At 34.8% G+C, this 22,616-nt stretch overlaps 1 protein-coding gene across 1 annotated transcript in view; it reads left to right on the top strand.

Annotated features, from left to right (window-relative positions):
• Positions 1–22,616, top strand: part of LOC145664067 (synaptogenesis protein syg-1-like) — a 997,265-nt gene that overhangs the window by 501,324 nt on the left and 473,325 nt on the right. The window contains exons 3-4 of the mRNA XM_081730408.1: positions 7,375–7,583; positions 14,886–14,996. Coding sequence (XP_081586534.1) covers positions 7,375–7,583; positions 14,886–14,996 — 320 coding nt within the window. The remainder of the gene's footprint in view (positions 1–7,374; positions 7,584–14,885; positions 14,997–22,616) is intronic.

The following is a 22,616-nucleotide window of genomic DNA, read 5'->3' as shown; positions in this document are numbered from 1 at the left end:
ATTTTCAACTGTTTCTATTATCTTTAAGTAGTTGCTTTATCAACACCTTTATATATTTACTCTGTCTGTCCATGTCTCCGTCCGGAAGACACAAACTCTCAAGGACAACTTCATGAATTACTATCAATTTTGGCCACGATAAAGAGGATCAAAAGTTAAAGACCGAATTTTAAGAGCGAAGTGATTCATGCAGTTCATCTCAAGATATAAACAATCAACAATCTTTTCCGCATGTGTTTAATAGACTATCCGCAATGCCGTTGAGATTTGCGGGATAGTACAACGTTCAGGATGCAAACTACTGGTCAGTCTGTGAAATAGAACGCTAAAATAACTCGATGGTATATGGAACCCTGAGGTTCAATGCCGCGTTCACAAAAACTCTCCACTGAATTCTATCCTTAGCCAACTGGATGCAGTTTCTACTTTATGTTCCAAACTCTGCGAGATACATCTTAATATTGTCCTCCTATCTGCGCCAAGGTCTTCCTAATGGTCGTTTTCCGATTGGTCTTCCAGTCAAGACTTTGAAAGAGTTTTTACTTTCTTCCATTCTAGCTACATGACCTGCCCACCTAAGCGTCCTAGACTTGATGACCTAAACGGATTATACCTTAGTCAATAGATCCACGTCTCATATAGCCTCGCTGCTGAAAGGGACGCTAACAACTCAATCTAACAATGTTTGGCAAACCGTATAAATTATGTAGTTCCTTGTTATGAAGTTTCCGCCATTGCCCATTAGCATTCCTCTTGGGTCCAAATATTCGTCTCAGGATCTTGTTCTCAAATACCTCGGCTCTATGTTCTTCCCTCAGAGTAAGCGACCATGTTTCGCAACCATACAGAACAACAGACATGATTATCGTTTTATATATTTTAAGCTTCAAATTCCTCGACAGAATTCGCGACAAGAGATTTTGAACCGAATAGTAACACGAATTCCCTGCTTTTAGTCGACATTTAATTTCTTTGTGAATATGATTTTCGTCTGTTCATATAGACCTTAGATATTTGAAAGTATCCACTTTCTCAAAAATATTATTCGATATTTTAACGCACGCTAAAATTATAAATGGAAGTGACTAAGTTTGTTACTTCGTACCACTTGAACCACCCTCGAGCTCGAAGGGGAGGAAGTGGGGGATATAATTAAAATTGATCGAAAATGAAAGTGACTACCTTTCTGACTTAACTCTTGAACCATCCGACCAATCTAGATCAAATTTTCAACATAGATGAAGTTCGGGCCTGGAATGGCGCAAATTAGAGGAGGAGGAGGGGGAAGATATTTAAAAATTATCGAAAATAACCAGTAGTAGTGCCGAATCCATAGTTTTCGGGGTCGCTGAGATATGCAGTGACACTCCCGATGCTGTTTAAATCCAAATTCAGCCCCGCAACTTGGGGGATGGAGGGAAAGGAGATTTATAAAAGTGATCGAAAGTGAACAATGTTAATGCCAAATCCATCGCTATCTTCTGTTAATGTTTCCTTCATTCTACCCAGTTTATTGTTCATACTTCCTTATATCATTTCTTCGAACAATGTTTTCCTGTCTATTGAAGTAATTCAAACGGTATACATTATATTGTGGTGATTTTTAAATCTTCTTATTCCTTAACTCAGGATCCTGTTTACAGGTTTAGCAGGATTGATTAAATATTTTGTGTTGCTTCTTTTGAGTTCAACATCCTGTCTCAGCACTACTACTACTTAGAGTTCAACATCCTGTCTCAGCATTAGTGCTATTCGGAATTCAACATCCTGTCTCAGTACTAATGCTATTCGGAGTTCAACATCCTGTCTCAGGATTGGTGTTAGTTGGAGTTCAACATCCTGTCTCAGCATTAGTGTTATTTGGAGTTCAACATCCTGTCTCAACATTAGTGCTATTCAGAGTTCAACATTCTGTCTCAGCACTAGTGCTATTCTGAGTTCAAAATCCTGTCTCAGCATTAGTGTTATTTGGAGTTCAACATCCTGAATCAGTGTTAGTGCTATTTGGAGTTCAACATCCTGTCTCAGCACTAGTGCTATTCGGAGTTCAATGTCTTGTTTCAAAACTAGTGCTATTCGACCCGTTTAGCTACAAGGAAACCTGGAATCTCACCAGAAGAATGACTTTTACAACATACTATTTACTAAGTAGATAAAAAATACGCATATATGATTTTTATTTACGACATGAAAGTTATATTTTATCGTTATAGAGAAATATTCTTTGTAATCTATTGTGGTAAAAGAAACAGTTAAAACAGTTGTCAAGAACATGTGTGATATACAAGAAACACTATAAATCATAGCAGTAATTTGTCTTGGGATTTCTAACTGTAAAAATATTACCCAACAATTGTTTTATTACAACACTTTATGTTGATCGAGACAAAATGAAAAATTAATCTAACCATGTTTTTTGCATTCATTATATCTGTCTACAAACTCTGGACAGACATAGACACAAAGAAAAAGAAAAAGGATATGTACCATTGTAAAAGAGACAGCACAATACGTTTTCCTCTTAAGCTGGTCAGTTGAATAATGGTAGTATCTTTTTTTTTTTATTATTTCTCTTGTCTGTGTGTACCACCCATCCTACTTTGTTCTCATTTTATGACTGTTTATTACCCATTTGGAACGTTCTTATATTCTATGATCACATGAAGAGAAGGAATAAGATTTACAGAAGATATACTATATCATTCTTACTTGCTTGCTGTCTTGTTTTTTTTTTTCTATTTGGGGGTGGAGAAGGAGATGGGGAGGGTTCTGAAAGGACTACTACTAATACCCTTTCTTCCTTTTTCGTTGGAAGAATTCGATGTTTTAGTTAGAAGAGAGTTTTTGGTTCCTTCATTTTTCCTCTCCAGATTTCTTTTTGCTTTCTTTCTTGTGTCGAGCAAAACTGAATCTTTTGTATGTATGCATATGTATCTCAATGTTTGTCGGTCTGTGTGTGTATGTGTGTGTATATGGAGTATCTTTTTAGTCATAAGACATTCGATTTTTTACAGACCATGGAACTCAAAACAGCTGGACAAGTAGCCGTTTAATGGAGAAGAATATTCAACGTCTTTAGAAATATATTTTTTTTCTATTTTGTTCTTTTCTTTTCGCTCTTTTATTTGGTTCTGGAATGGGGAAGAAAGTGGATGGATATTCTGTCTCTCTCCATATATATATATATATATATATATATATATATATATATATATATATATATATATATATATATGTATATATAAAGGAAAGACCAAAACTGCGGGACGCTTTTATACAGGCTTTTCATAAAGAGCGTCTCAATCGTTTTCATTCTTTGTCCCATTCAACCATCGTGGTGCCGTCTCAACTGTGCTTTCTTCTTGAATGCTTGAATAATGTAGCTTTCTCTTTCTTCTCCTTCAATCTACCTATCTATTTGTTTCTTGTTACACACACACACACACACACACACACACATATATATATATATATATATATATATATATATATATATATATATATATATATATATATATATATATATATATATATATATAAGTATAAAATTGCATTTTTTCCTTCATTTCCTTTTTGTCTATACGAACCAATCATCTGATTTCTTTCTTCATATAAACAAATGGAGATTTGAACAACTTTCATTTTTTATTTTTGGTTACTGTCAACATGAGCAATGATTTCTTTTAAAATATTTTATTTTTAGTATGGCTACATCTTTTTTTAATTCAAGTAATAACTGTTAGCAAAGAACAAAAAGGTGATATTTCCTGAAAAGAATGAGAGAAACATTTCAAAAATTGTAGACTGTACCACATATCCATATACTATTTCACGAATTATACGTAATAGCCAAACACAGAACTGTACAGTTGCTATATCCGGTTTTGTCCGAGACGGCAAGAGACGACACAGTATTTTCATGATAAAGTTCAAGAAAAACGCAACTTCTCCAATAAAAACTGATACAATTTCAGAGACAAAACCTCTCACTTTTATGATACCTCCTCCAGAGAAGACAATCTCAGTTCTTATCTCGTGGACAATTATTTTCATGAACAATCCAAAGACTGAAATTTAGTGTCAATGCGAGTTCTGCGAAAACTAGGCAACTTATTTGTAAATTATGTATCATTTAATCTATTTCTATTTTTTTAAAATTATATTATATCTATATATATTTATCTCTCTCTCTCTCTCTCTCTCTCTCTCTTTCTTTCTCTTTATATATATATACTTTTATATTAACTCACACAAACTATCTTGACCATAAATGACTTCCTAATTGGGGTTCTGCTAATGAAAGAGTGTAATTCCTTCACTAGCCGGACTAAACAAAGTTGAACATGAGAGCATTTAATTATGAATAAATAATAATGAATATATGCGAGTACGAAATCGTAGTTGCATTAACATGATCTGGGGATTCCATCATATCTTCCTTTAAAATTTGGGTCTGGCGTTTCTATTCTCTGTAGCCAAATGGTTCGTGTGTGTTTCTGTAGTATTGGGTTTGATTCCCGGGAGGCAGTGGCGTAACTACTATGGCGCGAAACCCCGCAATGCCGGGGAAGGCGACACTTCCGAGGGGACCGTTCACCCTAGCCTCCTAATAGGTCGAATCAACATGTTTTTCAGTTTTGTATTGGTCGGTAACGTTCCTCCACCCTCCCCTTTCTTCAGCTATCTTTAGGAGGTTTGACGTGTAGGTGAAGCAACGCAAACAAAAAGGAGGGAAGTTGGGTTGGTTCGGCTTTTATAGGCTCTTATATTTTTCTTCGGCGGGATGTATTGAATCAAACTTTAGAATTAGCATCAATATTAAACTATTTGATATACTAAATTCACAGTTGCATTGTCGTTTTACATCTTTGCGTGATACAGTATCCAAATTTTCCTTTTTGTTTCTTGCCAATATAATTCATCTCACTGATGATGCAATTCTAAGAAGGGCATAGATACTTCAAACAACTTACAGTTGTGATATTCGTTCTTCGTTTCCTTTGGAAGTAATTTTCTTTGTGAATCAGCTGAAATCTGAAATAAGTGTTCAGAATTCTGATTGGCCTACAAGGCTTTTAATTGTGAAAAATAAGTCATTGGCGTCTAGCTTTTCAGAACTTATTGCCACGTATTGGTTGTTTTTGACGTTCCCTGTCTCTGTCAATTCTGTGGAGAGGTTGTTCTCAAAATTGAAATTAGTAAAAATACTAGTGAGAAGCACAATGGGTCAAAATAGCTTAAGTATCTAGCACTGTTGTCGATAAATGCGGACCAAGCTGAAAAAATGGATGTACGGGAGTTAGTAAAGGATTTTGCTGACAAGAAAGCAAGAAGGTAACCATTCAATTCATTCCTGCTACTTTTCACAACGATAGGCGTCACTGAATGCAAAGAGGAAACTCCATATTTCATTGTGAAACTTATTGAATAAATTATACGTATGTACAGCAAAGTGGTTTCCATTTGTGAATATTTAAGCCTAGTAGTTGCATGCATTTAACTCATTATTCAGAGATACAGGGAAGTATGGTTATTTATTATGTTATTTATCATTCCACAAAAAAATGTTATTAAGGCGGGGGCCCTGGGTATTCTTTTGCGGGGAGAGAACATAAAACGTAGTTACGCCACTGCGGTGAGGTATTGAAATTTTACTGTTGTCCTTGTCCCAGCTCCGCGAGGCAATTCAGATGTTACATTTATTTAAACAGGTATCAACTCCTGTCTAGAAACCCAAAACTAACAGTAATGGGATGTGATCATCTTTTTATAGCATCACCTAACCAAATATGCTGTCCGACTGTTACTTGGGCTGTAACCTCAAAATGTCTACAGACTCGGAATCACCAAAGTACCACTATTCAAATTTTAAATACTAATTGAAAGAACTTTCACTTCTATTAAAGTCATTACCAGAGTTTCTTCATTATTGTAGCTAAACCTTGAAGCCTGTTTCAGTGCTCGTCAGAGTACATTTTGATTTATTACTTTATTAGAAATCTGCAGGTGTATTTCGGTTAAATTTTGTGTGGGATAGGTTTTCTTCCTACTTGTTCCCCAACAACTTATGCAACCCGAACGAAAGTTATGAAATAGGGTTGCATAAATCGCCAGGCGCATATCTTTATATAAGTTTTATGAGTATTTTCCTAAGTTCATCTTTACATGCTTTTCTTTTATTTAGAATGGCCAATGTCCTCAAATCTTCCATCCTTAATTTACTCATTTTCCGACGTCCTACAATGATGAAATCTTGCGCAGTGACATAAGTTGGGCGAAAATACAATATACTATTTGTATACGTATACAGGGTATGTTTCATATATACACATATGTACAGCGAGCCAATAAAGTGTATTTTTACATTTTACACTTTTTAATAGCTCATAACTGTTAAAAATGGTATTTCCATTTTCCTGCACATCTCCACTACCATCACGACATAAGAGCATATTCTTGACTAAAACCTACCGAATAGATGGATTGGACGAAGAGGCAGTACCGAGTACCTTCTACGCTTACCGGATTGACACCTATGTTGTTTTTTTCTGTTGGAACATATCAAGCACAATGTTTATAGTACAAGACCAACTGCAATCAATGAGTTGAAAGCATCCATTGAAAGCGAATGTATGCGAATACCAATTGCAACGATTAGGAACGTTTTGGATTCCATCCGTCAACGTTATTCACCTGTGTCTGAACCAAAATGGCTAACAATTTGAACATTTTCGATAAATGGTTGGTTTCTACATTTGTTCACATGACATTTGAAATTTGGAACTTTTCCTTATCATAATAATTATTATTAGTGTTACAGACATTCAAAGAGTTTATACAAAAACCCATATCAGCCTTTTGGTGTCCATCAATCTTTAGTCTTTGCGTAAAGCGAAATTACTTAGTACATAGGTTTAACATTTATATGTTTCAAAAAACTTTCAGATTTTTCATAATACATTTGAAAATATAAAATAAAATTTTAAAAATACGTTTTTAGAAATATTTTTTCCGCACTAAAAAGTAAAAATAAGAAAAAACTTTTAAAATGTTTTTTTAAATATGAAACAAAATAAAGTATATCGTACGAAAAATAAAAAAAATGTTAAAAAATCTATTTATTCATGACTTGAAAGAAAAACATGTAAAGTGCTTTCCTGTACAAGGTTATCATTTATATGAATATTGAAGAATGTATAAATTGATTGTATCAATCAAACCTTCTTCGGTACGTCTACATCGTGTTATCATTTCTTTTCTTATCAACCTACCTCTTTGTTTTATATTTTGTCATGTTCCTTTCGCCTTTCTCTTATTTTTTGCTATTCACCAATTTTATTTTTGATTCCTTTATCTTAAATTCTTCTGTTTCAGCATGGATGCAAGGCAAAGCGACATAAACAAGGCTCACCATTGGGCAATTGACAGCCAGATGGAAAGTAGGACATTTTTCTTGGCCAACGAAAATCCATCACGTCTTATAATCACTAATGTCGTGGAAGAGGACCAAGGAGTGTATAGGTGTCGGGTTGATTTCCTGAATGCCCCAACTCGAAATTTTAAAGTGAATCTTACAGTGATAGGTAGGTTTTGCCGTTAATGCTTTCCTTGTATATATACGTTATGTTTTCTTTAACATATCTAAGAAATGATTTCAAGTATGTATTTGACTTCATTTTACTATTCTACGTAAGAAGAAGTGATAATTGTGTATTCATATAAAGTAGTCCTGAATGTTGTTTGTGGTTAAGAACTTTCATTTGGCGTACGTAGTCACGTCTTTGATTATTGGTGGAAATATTATGCTACAATTTAAATTCAAATAGTAACTGGGCTCCAATGTTAAGCTGTAGGCTCGGTTTCATATAGTTACACATTGCATTGAATAAACCAAGATTTCTCTGATTGGTATTATTGAGTGAAATATCATTTGATTGGTAGAGGTGTGAAGTTTCACATACTTATTTAACATCGAGAAAATATGAGGTGTAAACTTATAGCTTAGCTTGGGATTCGAAACACGTGATCTTCCACCGGTAATCGAACCTTAGTCGCCTACGTAGAATGAACTTTTGTTTTTGAGACTCTAAATTCATACCAAAATACCACTTCTCTCTATTTAATATCGCTTTTGTTCTGTGAGGATCAATAATGAAATCGGAAATTGTAGAGAATTTCAACCATCTCAGGTTTTAGTAGTGGTAAAAGCAAGGAAGGGTCTGAGTCCATATCAGGAAACGGTTTCCCGTTATCTTACACTGATTCTGCTCTATTGTTATTTATTAGCATTAAATCTCGAAATTGTAGATTTCTGCACATCATCGTATGGGACCTTGTATGAGACTTTGAATTTAGACGAATTCTACAGTATATGAGCATTTAGAGCACATTACCAAAGCTGTGCAGAAAAGAGACTTGAAAAGAGACTTGAGACTTGACGGCACACTTAAGAATATGGAAAAGTTAACACTTTCTCATTACAAGAGATATTTACAATATCTGTACATGAATGTTTGAAGCTCTGGAAAGAGTTTCAGAATAGTGATCTTAGAGACGAAATATGTCAAAAACGATATAAACTGGATTAAGATTCCTTTGTGCATTGAAAGCACCATGTAAAAGATGCAGAAGGAAGAGCGCAAACCATTGCCCCAAAACACGTGGAGGCATTTGCTAGTACTATACAGTATGTCCGGGAAGTCCTATACCCCTGTACCTAACTAGTTTCTTATTAGCGTATCATATATTTATTAGCAGGGGCTGATCCAAGGGGGTGTTAATTGGGTTTCATTTTATATATAAATAAAACCCATTCAAGAGTTTGAAGCTCTTAAAAGTAGCTCGAAGTAGCAGTCTTATATCCCACCGCCCTCCCCCAGAAATCCGCCCTGGATCCGCCCCTATTTATTAGTAATATTCGTAACGTTAATATTATTAGTTATTGATGTTTGTTGATTTTGATGTTAATGAAGACGATATTGTTATCATCCATATTATTATTGTTGTTATTATTGTTCAATTATTAATGGTCTGAGTAAGTCTTACTCTATTATTCTGTTTTTGCTGGAACAAGGTTAGTCACGAGTGTATTTCTTCATGAATCTTCTCACACGGGACAGACAATTAGCATTATACAAGAACATTTTAGGAAATGTTTTAATAAGCCTCCATCGACAACAAGAACAATGATTTCCTCGTTGACAATGGCTTTTGTTATAGGAAATGTGAAAGATCGACCGATAAGTGGAGGAAAAATATGATGGGCTTAGAGACATGTGCTGAAGTTAATGTTCCAATTGAATGAATGCCTTCCCCTTTAAAATCCATTCTCAGAAACGGACTGTTGCTAAATTATTTTAATAGGAAGCTAATAAGGTATATAAATATACGGACTTCCCGAACATACTGTATATAGTGACTAATAATACAATGTTAAAAACTGAAAATTGTGACGAAAATCTCAGAAAAACGTGAATAAAATATTGAATAAAACTTTGTGCAGTGCATGTGTAGCCGTTGGATGTCCTCTGCCCGGACTTGGCTTAATGATATATATATATCTTAAGATTTAGGATTTAGGATTTAGATTTCTGGGCTCTCGACATCTCATGGCCATTTAGCCCGTCACGTTTGAGAGATGACGTTCCTCGGCGAGCACACTATCCGAGGAAAGAGAAGGAAGAAAGGATTGGGGAAGGAAGGAAGCGGCCTGGGACCTATAAGTTAGGTACCACCCCAGCATTTGCCTGGTGTGAATGAGGAAAACCCAGGAAAACCTCATTCAAGGTGGCTGGCCTGAAAAAGCTGTTACACTTTGTCGACCGAGTGCCCCCACCGATGATATATCTTGATAAGACTTCTATGCGTATGAAACACTGTGGTGTGTAAACCTTTGGTTCTCAATTTATGAACCATCCAAGTTGGGTTTTGAACTTAGAATGTTCTATATCGTAGGGGGTTGCAGTGGCTCACTGGTAGAGCATTCACCTCTGGTGTGTGTGTGGGGGGTCCCTACTTCGATCCCAGCTCGCGCCAAGCTCTCTTTGTGGCGGAGAAACATCGTGTTCATGGGTTTTCTCGTGGTTCTTCTGTTTCCTACCACTTTATTCATTCCGCCATTCCATTCATTTCCCATCATCACCGCCTCCTTTAGTCGAGCCGGCATACGCGTGGGACGTAAAACTGAAAGATTCGATTTTCATTTATCTACACCGTAAGCGTAGTGTGTAAGACACTTACAAATAAAAAAAAAAGAACAAAGAAGGACGATTTTTTCACAATAGGAAATTGTTTCATTAATTTTGTAACTTTCAAGTTTCTTTCTTATGCATTCTTTAATTAATTAATTGAATAATGATTCAATTATGGGAATACAACTGTCACAACATAATTTAAGCAAAATATGTGAGGTTAATATTTGCTAGGATTTTACAACTTAAGTAAAAGAACATTAATATTTACTTCAAATTTGGCAAAGACTTAAATCATATATTACTGAACAAAAGTAAATTTATTTCTCATAATATCGAGTGTAATGTTGATTCTTATATTATGTATGTAACTAAAAATAAATTCATATGATGATCGTAAGAGAAGTAATTAAATTACATAAAATCCGAGGAATAAACAAATGCGTTAGTATCATAACTGCCCGTATTGATCGAAAAATTAATTAATTTGTTTCAGGACGCCTCACATATTTCATTTTCAGCTTCACAGATAAGTATACTCATAGTGTTATATCAGTAATTTTAAAGCAACAAAATATCAAAATGTTGCATTAGCTGAAAATTGAGTTTGTTCCAACTCTTGAACTTTTTATTTCTCTTCCTGCATAACGGTAACAAATCAAATTATCAAATTTCATGTAAACGTCAAAGATCAAATTTCCAATAAATAAATAAATAAATAAATAACAAAAAATAAAACAAAACGCATTATCCTTTGCAAACTATATTAGTTTTAATTGTGTTCAGTTCATGTCGCTAAATTGTGACGTAGATCTTCAGTTATAGATGGAATGAGAACCTCTATAATGAGTTACATGCTTTACCACCGGAAATCGAAGCCAGAATCCCATGAATCAAAGATCATGGTACACATGCGCTAGATACTTGATCAATGATCGGGGAGAGGGGCGAGAACCACAATAAAGTTACTGAGTTTCTAACTTAATAACTATCAGTGATAATAACTTAATAACTATCAGTGATAATAACTTAATAACTATCAGTGATAATAAGTATCAGTGATAATAACTTAATAACTATCAGTGATAATAACTATCAGTGATAATAACTTAATAACTATCAGTGATAATAAGTATCAGTGATAATAACTTAATAACTATCAGTGATAATAAGTATCAGTGATAATAACTTAATAACTATCAGTGATAATAACTATCAGTGATAATAACTTAATAACTATCAGTGATAATAACTTAATAACTATCAGTGATAATAAGTATCAGTGATAATAACTTAATAACTATCAGTGATAATAAGTATCAGTGATAATAACTTAATAACTATCAGTGATAATAAGTATCAGTGATAATAACTTAATAAATATCAGTGATAATAAGTATCAGTGATAATAACTTAATAACTATCAGTGATAATAACTTTTTAAGAGAATAGCAACGCCGAAAGGACAGAAACTTAAAAATATTTTACCATTGACAGGGTTCATTTAGTTGTAGTGCGACATCTTCAAATTCGAATTTTAACTAGCTCAGAATTGTTGTCCATTTTTGCTCAGCCATCAAAAAGTTTTGTATCATTCAAATGAATGAAGGAAGGCTACTTAAAAGTTAAAATTCAAATTCTCAGCTAGTTAAAATTCAAATTTGACGATGTCGCACTACAGGTGATCGAAGTGGGCAAATTTTGAAATAGCTCTTCTTTATTAATTTGAATGGTACAATTTTTTTTTATGGTACAAAGATGTATAAAAATTGGACAAAATTCTGGAGTTAAAATTCGAATTTGAAGATGTAGCACTACGTGTGATCGAAGTGGTCCAACTTTGAAATGGTCCTTCTTTGTTAATTTGAATGAAACAAATTTTTCTTGGTTAGTCAAAAATGGACAAAAATTGGACAAAATTCTGAGCTAGTTCAAAATCAAATTTGAAGATGTCGCACTACAATTAAATGGTCCTCCATTGACATCAAAATTAATATTTTCTGATAAATCAGAGCTTGTAATTTTCGTAATTGTTAGTGGCGGCTCTTGATGTTTTACAACGCTAACATTAGGTATACATTTTCTTGTCATAGAAAGAAATGTATTTATTCGCATTATGACTACGCCACCGGGAAACGTAATTTTAAGTAATATTACTTAGTTACTTATAATTAATTTTATACATCCGACTAATCTTAAATGGTATTATCCAGAGTGCGAATTATCGCCAACTTTTCATCCCCCTTAAAGAAACTAAGTGGACCGCCCCTGTTGGGGATGCTTATCCCTCACCCGCAAACCATGTTTAGTTGTAAAAGTTTACATATATTGTCAAATTCCATTGGTGTTTATTCTTTCATGTAATTTTAATCAACTGGTTGAATTCCGATATGAAAGATGTAAAATATTCACTTTTAGCTCCTAATTTTATACTCACAGGTACCATGATATACGTACACATTCATTTCCGGAGTTTCGTTGTCGCCAAATTAACTATTTTATTGTGGCTATGGTTGTCTTCAAATGTGTCGTCGAAGGTCAATTTGGATGACGACGTTATTTATTTATTTATTTATTTATTTATTTATTTATGACTTCTCTTACGTGACGAAGTTAAGGCTCTGCAGCCTTCTCCGAGCACTTACCACGTGCATACATTCCTTAAAAAAAAAAAAAAAAAAAAGAGCACCAATATATAGAGAATATTAACAATTACAAAAGAAAAGTATTGAACCACATAAAAAAAAGAATATACTACTTAAGTAAAAAAAATAGTTAAACAATTCAGAAACAAAAATTGAAAATAACATACAATAGAGGAAACAAAATAACATGGAGAAACCTAAATTGCATATTGCATATAGCGGTACTAGAAGTATGAATATATAAGCTGTACAAATTAACATAGGTTACCTATTGGTTGTGTGTTTATATATAGGTTATTAATAATCTGGTAAAACGAAGATGCCTCATGTGCTACCAGTATCCTTATCTTTACTTAAGAGAAGGGAATTTACAGATTTAAAAAAAATGGCAACTGTGGAAACGTTGTATATTAATTGAGGTAAACTATTCCAGAGGCGTGTAGTACTTACTGTGAAGGATTTTGAGTATGAATCAGAATTGTGACTGGGTATGGAGAGCAAGAAATATACGTTATACTAGTGACATATAATGAGGTCATGTATGGGTTTGCAAATATCTTATGTCATACATAGAGTAAGTCCGGTAGAGACAAACTCCGTAGGCGAGACGAACAAAATTGTCATAAATCGTAGATTCTGCACCAGAATGCAGCGTGAATATTGGTGTAGTATCATGGCGGATGTATACTAGACGAGATTTCTTTTTTATTTTAGATAGGTCAGACATCAATGGAAAGAATGAAGTTTCTCACATTCGAAAACTACAACAAATAAATTACCCTTTTTACCTCTTCTTCTTGGGATAGATGCACGACTGCCATTGTGGGAGAGATGGACAACATAGAAACTATGAGAATATTTGTGATTTGTGAGGCAAGCTCTCCGAATTTACAAAACAAGATGCAATGTACGGTACAATGTTATTACTGGGACGCATTTTTTCTTAAAACATGGAACTTAGGTATTCTTGTCATGTACAAATGTTTCTTTTCTAGATTCCATGTTAAAATTTTTAGATTTTCTATATTTCTACCTTAGCTCAATCAATATTAGATTGTATGAGATAAATATTAGATTTCGGTAAAACCTTATTAGGTATATAATATATACTTTATTAATATAACACATTTAAACCCAAAACTGTTCCAGTTTATTTATTGTTTAGGTTCTATATATGGTCCATCACTCCCATAGCGCATGGCCCATCTAACCCATAATACTATGGGTAGATGGAACAGTCAACCATGTTTCTTCAAGCTTAAATTTCAGGTAGAAATACATCTCTCATCTCTTTTGATCCTAAAAACCTGTAATTATGGCTAAAGAAAATCGTTTCTTGGATTTCGCGCAGAAAAAATTTGCTCTACATTCACAATTATTCGAGTTACTGAAGATAGAAAAAAAAGTGGTCCGTCTCTACCGGACTTAATAATACACAATGTAAGACAGTTTCAGTCATATACTCAAACACATTTGGAAACGTTTGTTGCGTGTATCTCAGTCAATATACAGTTAATTCAATTATTGTATCTAGGAGGTGCGGTGGCTCAATGGTAGAACGTTCACCTCTCCGGTGCTTGAGGTCTCTGGTTCGATTCCAGCTCGCGCCGTGTGAACTTTGTGGTGGACAAACACCGTACTCGTGGATTTTCTTGGGGTTCTCCCGTTTCCTCCCACTTTCTTCATTCCACCATTTCACTCATAGTCACAGTCTCCTTTAGCCTAATCGGCATAACTGTGGGACGTAAAACTCAAAGATTTCATTTCATTTTTCAATTATTGTATCTAACTTTATTGACTTAATAAATTTCTTGTTTATTACTGTTGACAGATAACCATGTTCGTGTGTGGGTGTGTGTTTTGGAGAAAGTAGAAAAGGGTGCTATAAATTTATCATTTTAAGATGTTGTAACTTTACAGCTTTTTGTCGTGCTGGGCCACATTTTATTTCCCACACAACCCCAATATGAATAACTTAATCACAGACTACCATTTGTTAATAAAAGGCAATTATCCTAAATGTGCTACATACAAGTTTTCTTGTTTCCAGTGCCTCCCCAAGTTCCCGTGATACTTGATTCACATGGAGATGAAGTGAGTACTGTGGCAGGTCCATTTCTCCAGGGTTACGATCTACTCCTTTCGTGCCATGTACGAGAAGGTAAGTAATGGTTAACGCATTCTTGACGCGAAGTTCAACTTTCTTTTTCTCTCTTTCTTCTACGTAGTATTCTTTTTTTCTACCTTATTTGCTCCCTCAAAATTCTTTATCAATGTCCTCTTTCTTTTTGTCTTCTTCTGTTTCCGTCCTACGCCATTGACAAATGAAACGAAAGATTTTATTGGTCGGAGAAAAGTCAGTAGAGAGTTCTTAAGGTCAAAAGATCAATTCTGTTGAGTTCATGATAGCCACTTTCCATCACCCAAAACTAGCTTTCCTCCTCTTTTGTGTCTCCGCCTTCCTCTGTATCCTCTTATCTTCTCAAAATTCTTTTCGTTCTTTTTTTGCTTCTTCTTCGTCTCTTAGTTCCCTCCGTCGTAACCATCTCAAAGAAGATAAACTTTCATTGGTTTAACCCGAAAGAGCGCTACATCCTCTAAACTCTGAGTAGTTGGTTCGGATTTATATTTATAGTCTCTCTCACACATATACTATATATATATATATATATATATATATATATATATATATATATATATATATATATATATATATATATATACATAAAAGTATCTTTATATATATCAAGAAATGAAACAAACAAACGACAGAGAACTAGAAAGGGGAACTGAGAGTGATGTTGCTACTTCGTGGTGGAGAAGGGTTTATTGTATATATTGTTTTATTTATATATAAAAATTGAAGTGATTTTATTTAGGACTTCATACCTATTGAGGGGGGTGCGGCGGCTCAGTGGTAGAGCGTTCACCTCCGGTGCTTGGGGTCCCTGGTTCGATCCCAGCTCGTGCCGTGTGGTCTTTGTGGTGGACAAACACCGTACTCGTGGGTTTTCTCGGGGTTCTCCCGTTTCCTCCCACTTTCTTCATTCCACCACTTCATTCATGTCTCATAATCACCGTCTCCTTTAACCTAACCGGCATAACGTGGGACATAAAACTCAAAGATTTCATTTCATTTTCATACCTATTGAACCACCCGATCGATCTCGATCAAATGTTCAGCATAGATAAAGTTCTGCCCTAGGATGGTTTCTATTATTTTACTTTGACGTTACAACTTAGGGATATATATATATATATACCTATATATAATAGAAAATGACCGATATTAGTATCGAATCCATAGTTTTCGGGGTCGTAGAGATGATCAGTGACACTTTCAATGCCATTTAAAATCCAAATTCAGCCCTGCAGCTTGGTGATGGGGGAAAATGAAATATTTTAAAATGTTCGAAAAAACATGCTCTATTACAGAACGCTTCACTAATTGTAAAAAGGGACTGACCAACGAAACATATTACTATTTTTTATCATTTTAACCCAGCTAAGCAGGCGATTGATGCTAATTTATCGTATTTATTTAAAAAAAATAAATAAATACAAACAACAAAATAAGGGATTGAAGTGAAAATAAATAAATTTGCCTTTTCGTAACATGAAAACAATAAAGAGCACCAATTTGCGATAGATTTTTTTTTTAGTTTGAAAAGAATTTCAGCTTATTTTATTCATTTATTTGTGAAATTTAATTTCTTTTTTTTTTTAAGCTTGAAAATAATTTCAAGCTTAGATCATTAATTTATTTGTGAAGTATAGATCTCTCTTTTTTTAGGTGGAATAATTTGCAGTTAGATCATTAATTTATTTGCAAATCTTAGATTAATTTTTATCTCAAAAAATATTAGGCTTACGAGAAGATTTCACCACTTCGTTCGAGGATTAGCAAAACGGAACCATTATTGGCATATAGAAGGATGAATATAATGTATTAACACGAATTTTAGCTGCTAATGAGCACTAGAAATATGAGAAAAGCATATGGAAACCTAAATGAGAGAAAGCTGTGTACAGTGTGTAGCGAGTTCCAAGGTCCATTTTCTCCGAAGAAGTTGTGGATACAAAAGTTCTGACTCCAACTAGGTAAATCAAGTATGGGGGCCTGTATTTTAGAATATTTCTTGATCATGGCCATCATCGTCAAATTTCTCTTATTGCATCAACGACAACTATTTTTTTTCTCAAATGCAAAAAGGATCACATGATATATCAAACAACAACGAACTTGTACGAGCAATGTAATGTACTAATTAGTTTGCTCACATTTGGAACAGTTTACAACTTACAGTACTTGGATAGTTAATAAATTTGCTGTTTGTAATAAACACTAACAATGATCATAGATAGTATTCTTATCGGACAAAAATATAGTAAGTAAATGTGATCATAGATAGTATGTGTATGCAAAAAATATAGTTCAATTCATAAAATGGTCAGAAACAGAATTTTGCAGTGCACCATGAGTACCTAAGGTACAATGAAGCGTCAAATAGGTCACATAAGTGAATGCTGGGCATATTAGAAAAGTACTTCTTTGGCATCTCAAAACAGTCCATCACATCATCAATGTAACCTGATTTACAAAATTTATATCGAAGCAATCCTGTAAAGAGAAGAGACTGAAACTAACTGTGCACAAACAAATGCAAATTGACAATGGTATGTATCTCTGTAACGCAGTTTTTAAAGGAAATCGCAATCTTTTATTGGATAATCACACATGATACGCCAATATGTTTTGTATTATCGGAAAAAGAGTACGTGTAAACGTTGAATTATGCCGGTATTTCTTTCTGGATTTTTTTTTTTTTTTTTACACTTTCACTGTTTGACCAGTAGAAGCGTAACTTCCGATTATTAAATGATGTCCAGCTAGCTACCATATGTAAATGCCTGCTACTTTAGTTTTGATAGTAATAATGTACCATATTCGCGGTTCAGGTAATCCTATTTTACTTGATGTTGCCGAAGAGTTAAATTCAGATAAGCCCCGTCACGGCAGAAGGTAGCCAGAACTGACAATCTCCTACCCACTGCCTTCGGTAAACGGTCTTGCTCTAACCCGTGAAGTCGAGATTCGAATCCCTGGTATGATAACTTAGTACAGGTAAACAGTAATTTTACAATCAGTTTGTAATTTTGGATCAGTTACTTCTCTTCATTAAAAGCTGGCGGGGATTAATGGAATAAATGCCTTGTCACATGTAGTTTTTGCCAAGTTTTTCACTACTCTACTAAATCCAATTTGCAATGTTACAGGGACTATTATGTTCTATTCCTGGAAAACGATGAACAAATTACCAACTAATTCTCCGTTGAAATGAATTAAAGGTAAGATGGCATAGGAATGTGTCATAACATTTATGTTCATTGCAATAGCCTCATTTTCTTTTTACCTTTTATATCAAGGATATTATAATCTGTTATCTGCTACAAACCCATTTGCAATTTTTGAGTTGAATCCCGCCTGAGACCCTGCGGGTGGCCCTGAGACAACACTTTTTTGCTTTGATACGTTGTACTTTTAAAATGATCAAACACGTGTTTTTTCTGTTTTGGCATCTGTCTCACCATTTGCGATTTCTAGGGGTGGCAATGGACTTTCTGGACATCCTGTATATTCACATAACTCGCACAGTACATCTATTCGGAAAATTTTTATTACAATTTCGTAATAGGCGTGATTAGTGCTTTTGATTGGTGTATAAACCATCTTCCACTTCGATGTATTATCTTCCTCTCTTTCCTTGTGAGTTTATATAAAGACATTTTAAGGGTTTTGGTCACCTAATGACCCTCCCGCAAAACGCAAGAGAAATGGTCTCACACTTAAATTAAAACTTGAGATGCTGGAGAAAATGGAGAGCAGCGACGCACAGGAGCGTCATATCAGACTTCCCTTGAGGGTAGCAAGACCGATATAAGATTTTCACGGTTTGTCCTAGAGCCTTGCTAGTTCAACTGTGTCTTTGCTGGCGCTGCTGTCGATATGTGATTTCCCGTGCTTCCTTCGAAAGAGGAAGAACAAGTTGCTGTGTTCAAGATCTTTCAATTGTTGGATGCGGAAGCGTTGCCACAATGAATTATTTTACGGACTTCGCTGTGCTCTGTCTTGTTAGCCATTCTAACTAGCCTAAGATCTTCACTCGTCAAGACCAAACGACTGAATGACAAATTGGCAACACAGCTGAGGTCATTCACTTCTTTTCCCTAAGCAAAGGGAGGGTTTCATCCGCCAGAGGGGGTGGTGGGGGTTGGGGCCGAAGTTTAGTTCGCATAGTTTCCGAGGGTACAGGTGGAATAGACAGACTCTAGTATATTAGTAGACAATCGATTAAATTATTTCTCAAACTTTTAGGGGGGATAATTACCCCCTCCTGCCGTCCCTAAATGATGACCCTGGCGACGCAACTATGCTAGTTGTCGCCCGGGGCAAGATCTCGCCTTAGCGTCCCCCTGACCAACCAAACCATAACGCTCCCCCAAAATATTTGCCCAATTTTGCACTCTCCCAATCCGTCCTCATTCGTCCCCCCCGTAGTCACGAATGGAGAGAAGAATCAGCAGATCCAAATTTAAATCTTCTTTATACAGTGAATATCCAACTATGCGGCAGAATTTTGTTTCCGGAAATATTGCCGATTACGAGAGAGTTATTTTTGGCACGTCCTGAATTTTACTCGCGAATCACTCGCGAGGTGAGACACTCAGAACTTGAGTTACTACTGTACAATGAAGAGTAATGGAATAGAAAGAAAAGAAGCAATAGCTGATGAAATGACTACTCTGTAATTGCATTCCGTTTCATGTTAAACAAACACTTACTTTCATGACAATAACTGTCACCACATAAACGCGTAACTTTCTTTGGTGCCCTCCAGTACATAGCACGACTGATTTTATTTATTATTGTTTTCTGCTGTTACCTTTTCGTGTGGTTTTACGCGTTAATATTCCTTTGAGTATAAGTTAATTAGAGATTGCAACTTCCTTTATTGTAGTTTCCGAGATTGTAGCCTAAAGGTCCACGAGGCTCTATCTACTCTCCGAATAAATAATAATAATAATAAAAAAAGCTTAATTGTTCCATTGAGATGTTAGGGTATTAATAGAGACAGCGATTAAGCTTTACAGAGGAAAATCATTGGATAAGAGGAAAATGATGTTCTTTCTGTCAATCCCATCATTCAAATGTTCACGAAACCAAAATTTATTGATTGTTATGACAGGTGTCGAACACACTCTTAATTATCGGAGTTAATAAGCAAACTCAGAGAGAGGATATCACGATCTCAAACGAGGTAGCGTTTACGAAATTAAACCGTAAAGGTAAATCGATCTCATGACAAGTATGTAATAGTACTACGAACAAAGTGAAAACCTTTTTAAAACAAATTTTAGTGACTTATATGTCAATAATATGTAAAGTATTTATGAAAATGTACCGAACAGGCCTTGTAAATTCAACAGAAAACCGATATTATGGGGATATATATTTTTTTTTAATATTGAAAATTAATTTACAGTTTCAAGGATTTGAGATGAAATAGTGCTATAAGATGAACCACTAATGTGGTACCACACCCCAGGAAATTAAACCTAACGTTTTTGCTAGTAACGACACGAGCAGAATGCAAGGTAAGTGAGTTTTTTTTTTCAACAAAAATAATATTAGGACTATAACATATTTCAACAGAAGGAAATAAGGCAAGAGTAGTATTGGCCCTGCTAGATCTCGCTGAGTCAGCAAAAAATTTTGAGAGGTCAAAGGTCAAGGTATCTGGCCTGGGGTCAACTGACCTAGCGGTACTACGACCCCTGTAGTATTAAGATCCTCTACTACTATATCAAGTTTTTAAATTTGATAATTTTCAAAATTAAGGGGGTGGTCCTAAGTACTTGTCCCAAATTTTCAAAAAGGTGCACCAATGTACCTACGCCTTTTGAAAAAGAAGCGACTCCTGTACATACCCATATAATCATATAAAGTAATAAGACATTATCAAAGAGGATAACTTACGTCCAAAACCTCCGAAACTTGATTTTTTTTTTTTTGGCAATTTTTATCCATAAAAGGGAACGAGATGGACCACCCAAACTTACAGACGTACATCAAGGTGACCAGAACTTTTATTTTAAAAAACGGGACGCATACGAATCGGCGACAGGGGGGGGGAAGCTTCCACATTGCATTTCGAGTCTCAGCAGTGTTTTCAATTTACAAAATACACAAGTAAGAATGATAACACAGCGTTTCTAACTTAAGTACTACCCAAAAATACTTTTAACTACTTCAAAACTCAGAATTCGCACTCAATTCCCATTTGAACCACAGAACACTGAATTCTCATTTGAATTTTCAGAAGTTCTAGGCACGGCTGAACCTTCCCAATGAGTGTTGGTACGGAAGAGTGTAGAATTAGCATTGACCATTTAGATTTTGGATAATAATTACGGGACACCTGGGTCATGTTTGCTTAAAAACGGGACATTTAGGCGTCCTGTTTGAGAATGAGAAAAAGAAACAAGACAACGGTTGAAAATAAGGGACTGTCCCGGCTAAAACGGGACGTCTGGTCACCTTGACGCACATACTCTGGTCGTATACTGTCAGTATTACTGCAAGCAATATTCGTACAAAATAAAATAAAAACATCTTCAGTGTAATAATGAAATGCTATTTAATAATACAATTTTCACTAGTAGACAAATAAAATAAAACACTTCATTTTCGGATTTTTTTTTTTTTTTTTTTGAAAAAAAATCATGTCGATAGAAAAGCACGTGGTGCTAACAACAGCTTGAATTTTCAAACATGTTTCGGTGCAATGGAGGTCAAATTCGATAGAACAAATGAGAAAACTTTTGTTGTTGATAAATACTGATAATTCTTACATACTTGAAGATTCCAGAAAAATAAAAACTCAATTTGTGTTCGTCATCTACTCAATTTATCAGGCAAGGCTATCTTCATTGAAACGCTCCGTAGTTTATAGCAGTAGCTGATAGGTCAAAATTCAAAATATGTTTGAAACACAACAAACGGAGAATGTTTCGTGCGTGATACCTTGGAACATTCTTGCATCCTTCTAAATTCTACAAAACTGTTATTCATGGTTTATTCCAGCCATCTAGTAGACATAGGTGTAATCTCAATTGACACCCTTCCGCTAGCTAATGTTTGAATTTAAGATACCGTAGATGCGGGCTACTTGGACCCAATTTTACAATAAATTCGTTCTTTCAGTGTGTTTTTATCCACGAAAACTTGAAAGTTATTGTCATAACCCGTATTAAGTGGAACTACAAGCTTTATTGTACATATCGAGGACAGTTTTAGTTACATATATTGAAAATAAAGCACAGGCGATTATTGTAAAAAAAAAAAAAAAAAAAAAAAAAAGGTCCTAGTAAGACTCGCGTTCGGGCTACTTGAACCCACCCCCATATTTTCCTACAGAAAACCATTGAAATCTGCTTTGAGATTAAGTAGGACGTAGGTGTTCCAAGAGCAACACTTTTTATTTACTGCAAGCCACAAAGAGAACATGTTAAGAGGTACTATCAAATATAATGACTGTAATAGCTGATTATGTTTTCTTCTACAGCTGCACGAGCCCTATCTATATTAGCAGTAAATCTAGTCGTTGACTGGAGGTGCAGTTTCTAAAATAACTTCACCCAATCTCGACTGGGAAGATTGTCTTAGAAAGCAATGACAGCTCTCCCATACATGGCTAAATAGGACTTCACAATAAATCAG

The sequence above is a fragment of the Thermobia domestica genome, chromosome 11 (assembly GCF_964235325.1).
Source record: "Thermobia domestica chromosome 11, izTheDome1.hap1.1, whole genome shotgun sequence".
NCBI classification, from domain to species: domain Eukaryota; kingdom Metazoa; phylum Arthropoda; class Insecta; order Zygentoma; family Lepismatidae; genus Thermobia; species Thermobia domestica.
The sequence above is the reverse complement of the archived record's forward strand: the minus strand, read 5'-3'. Positions and strand labels throughout refer to the sequence as shown.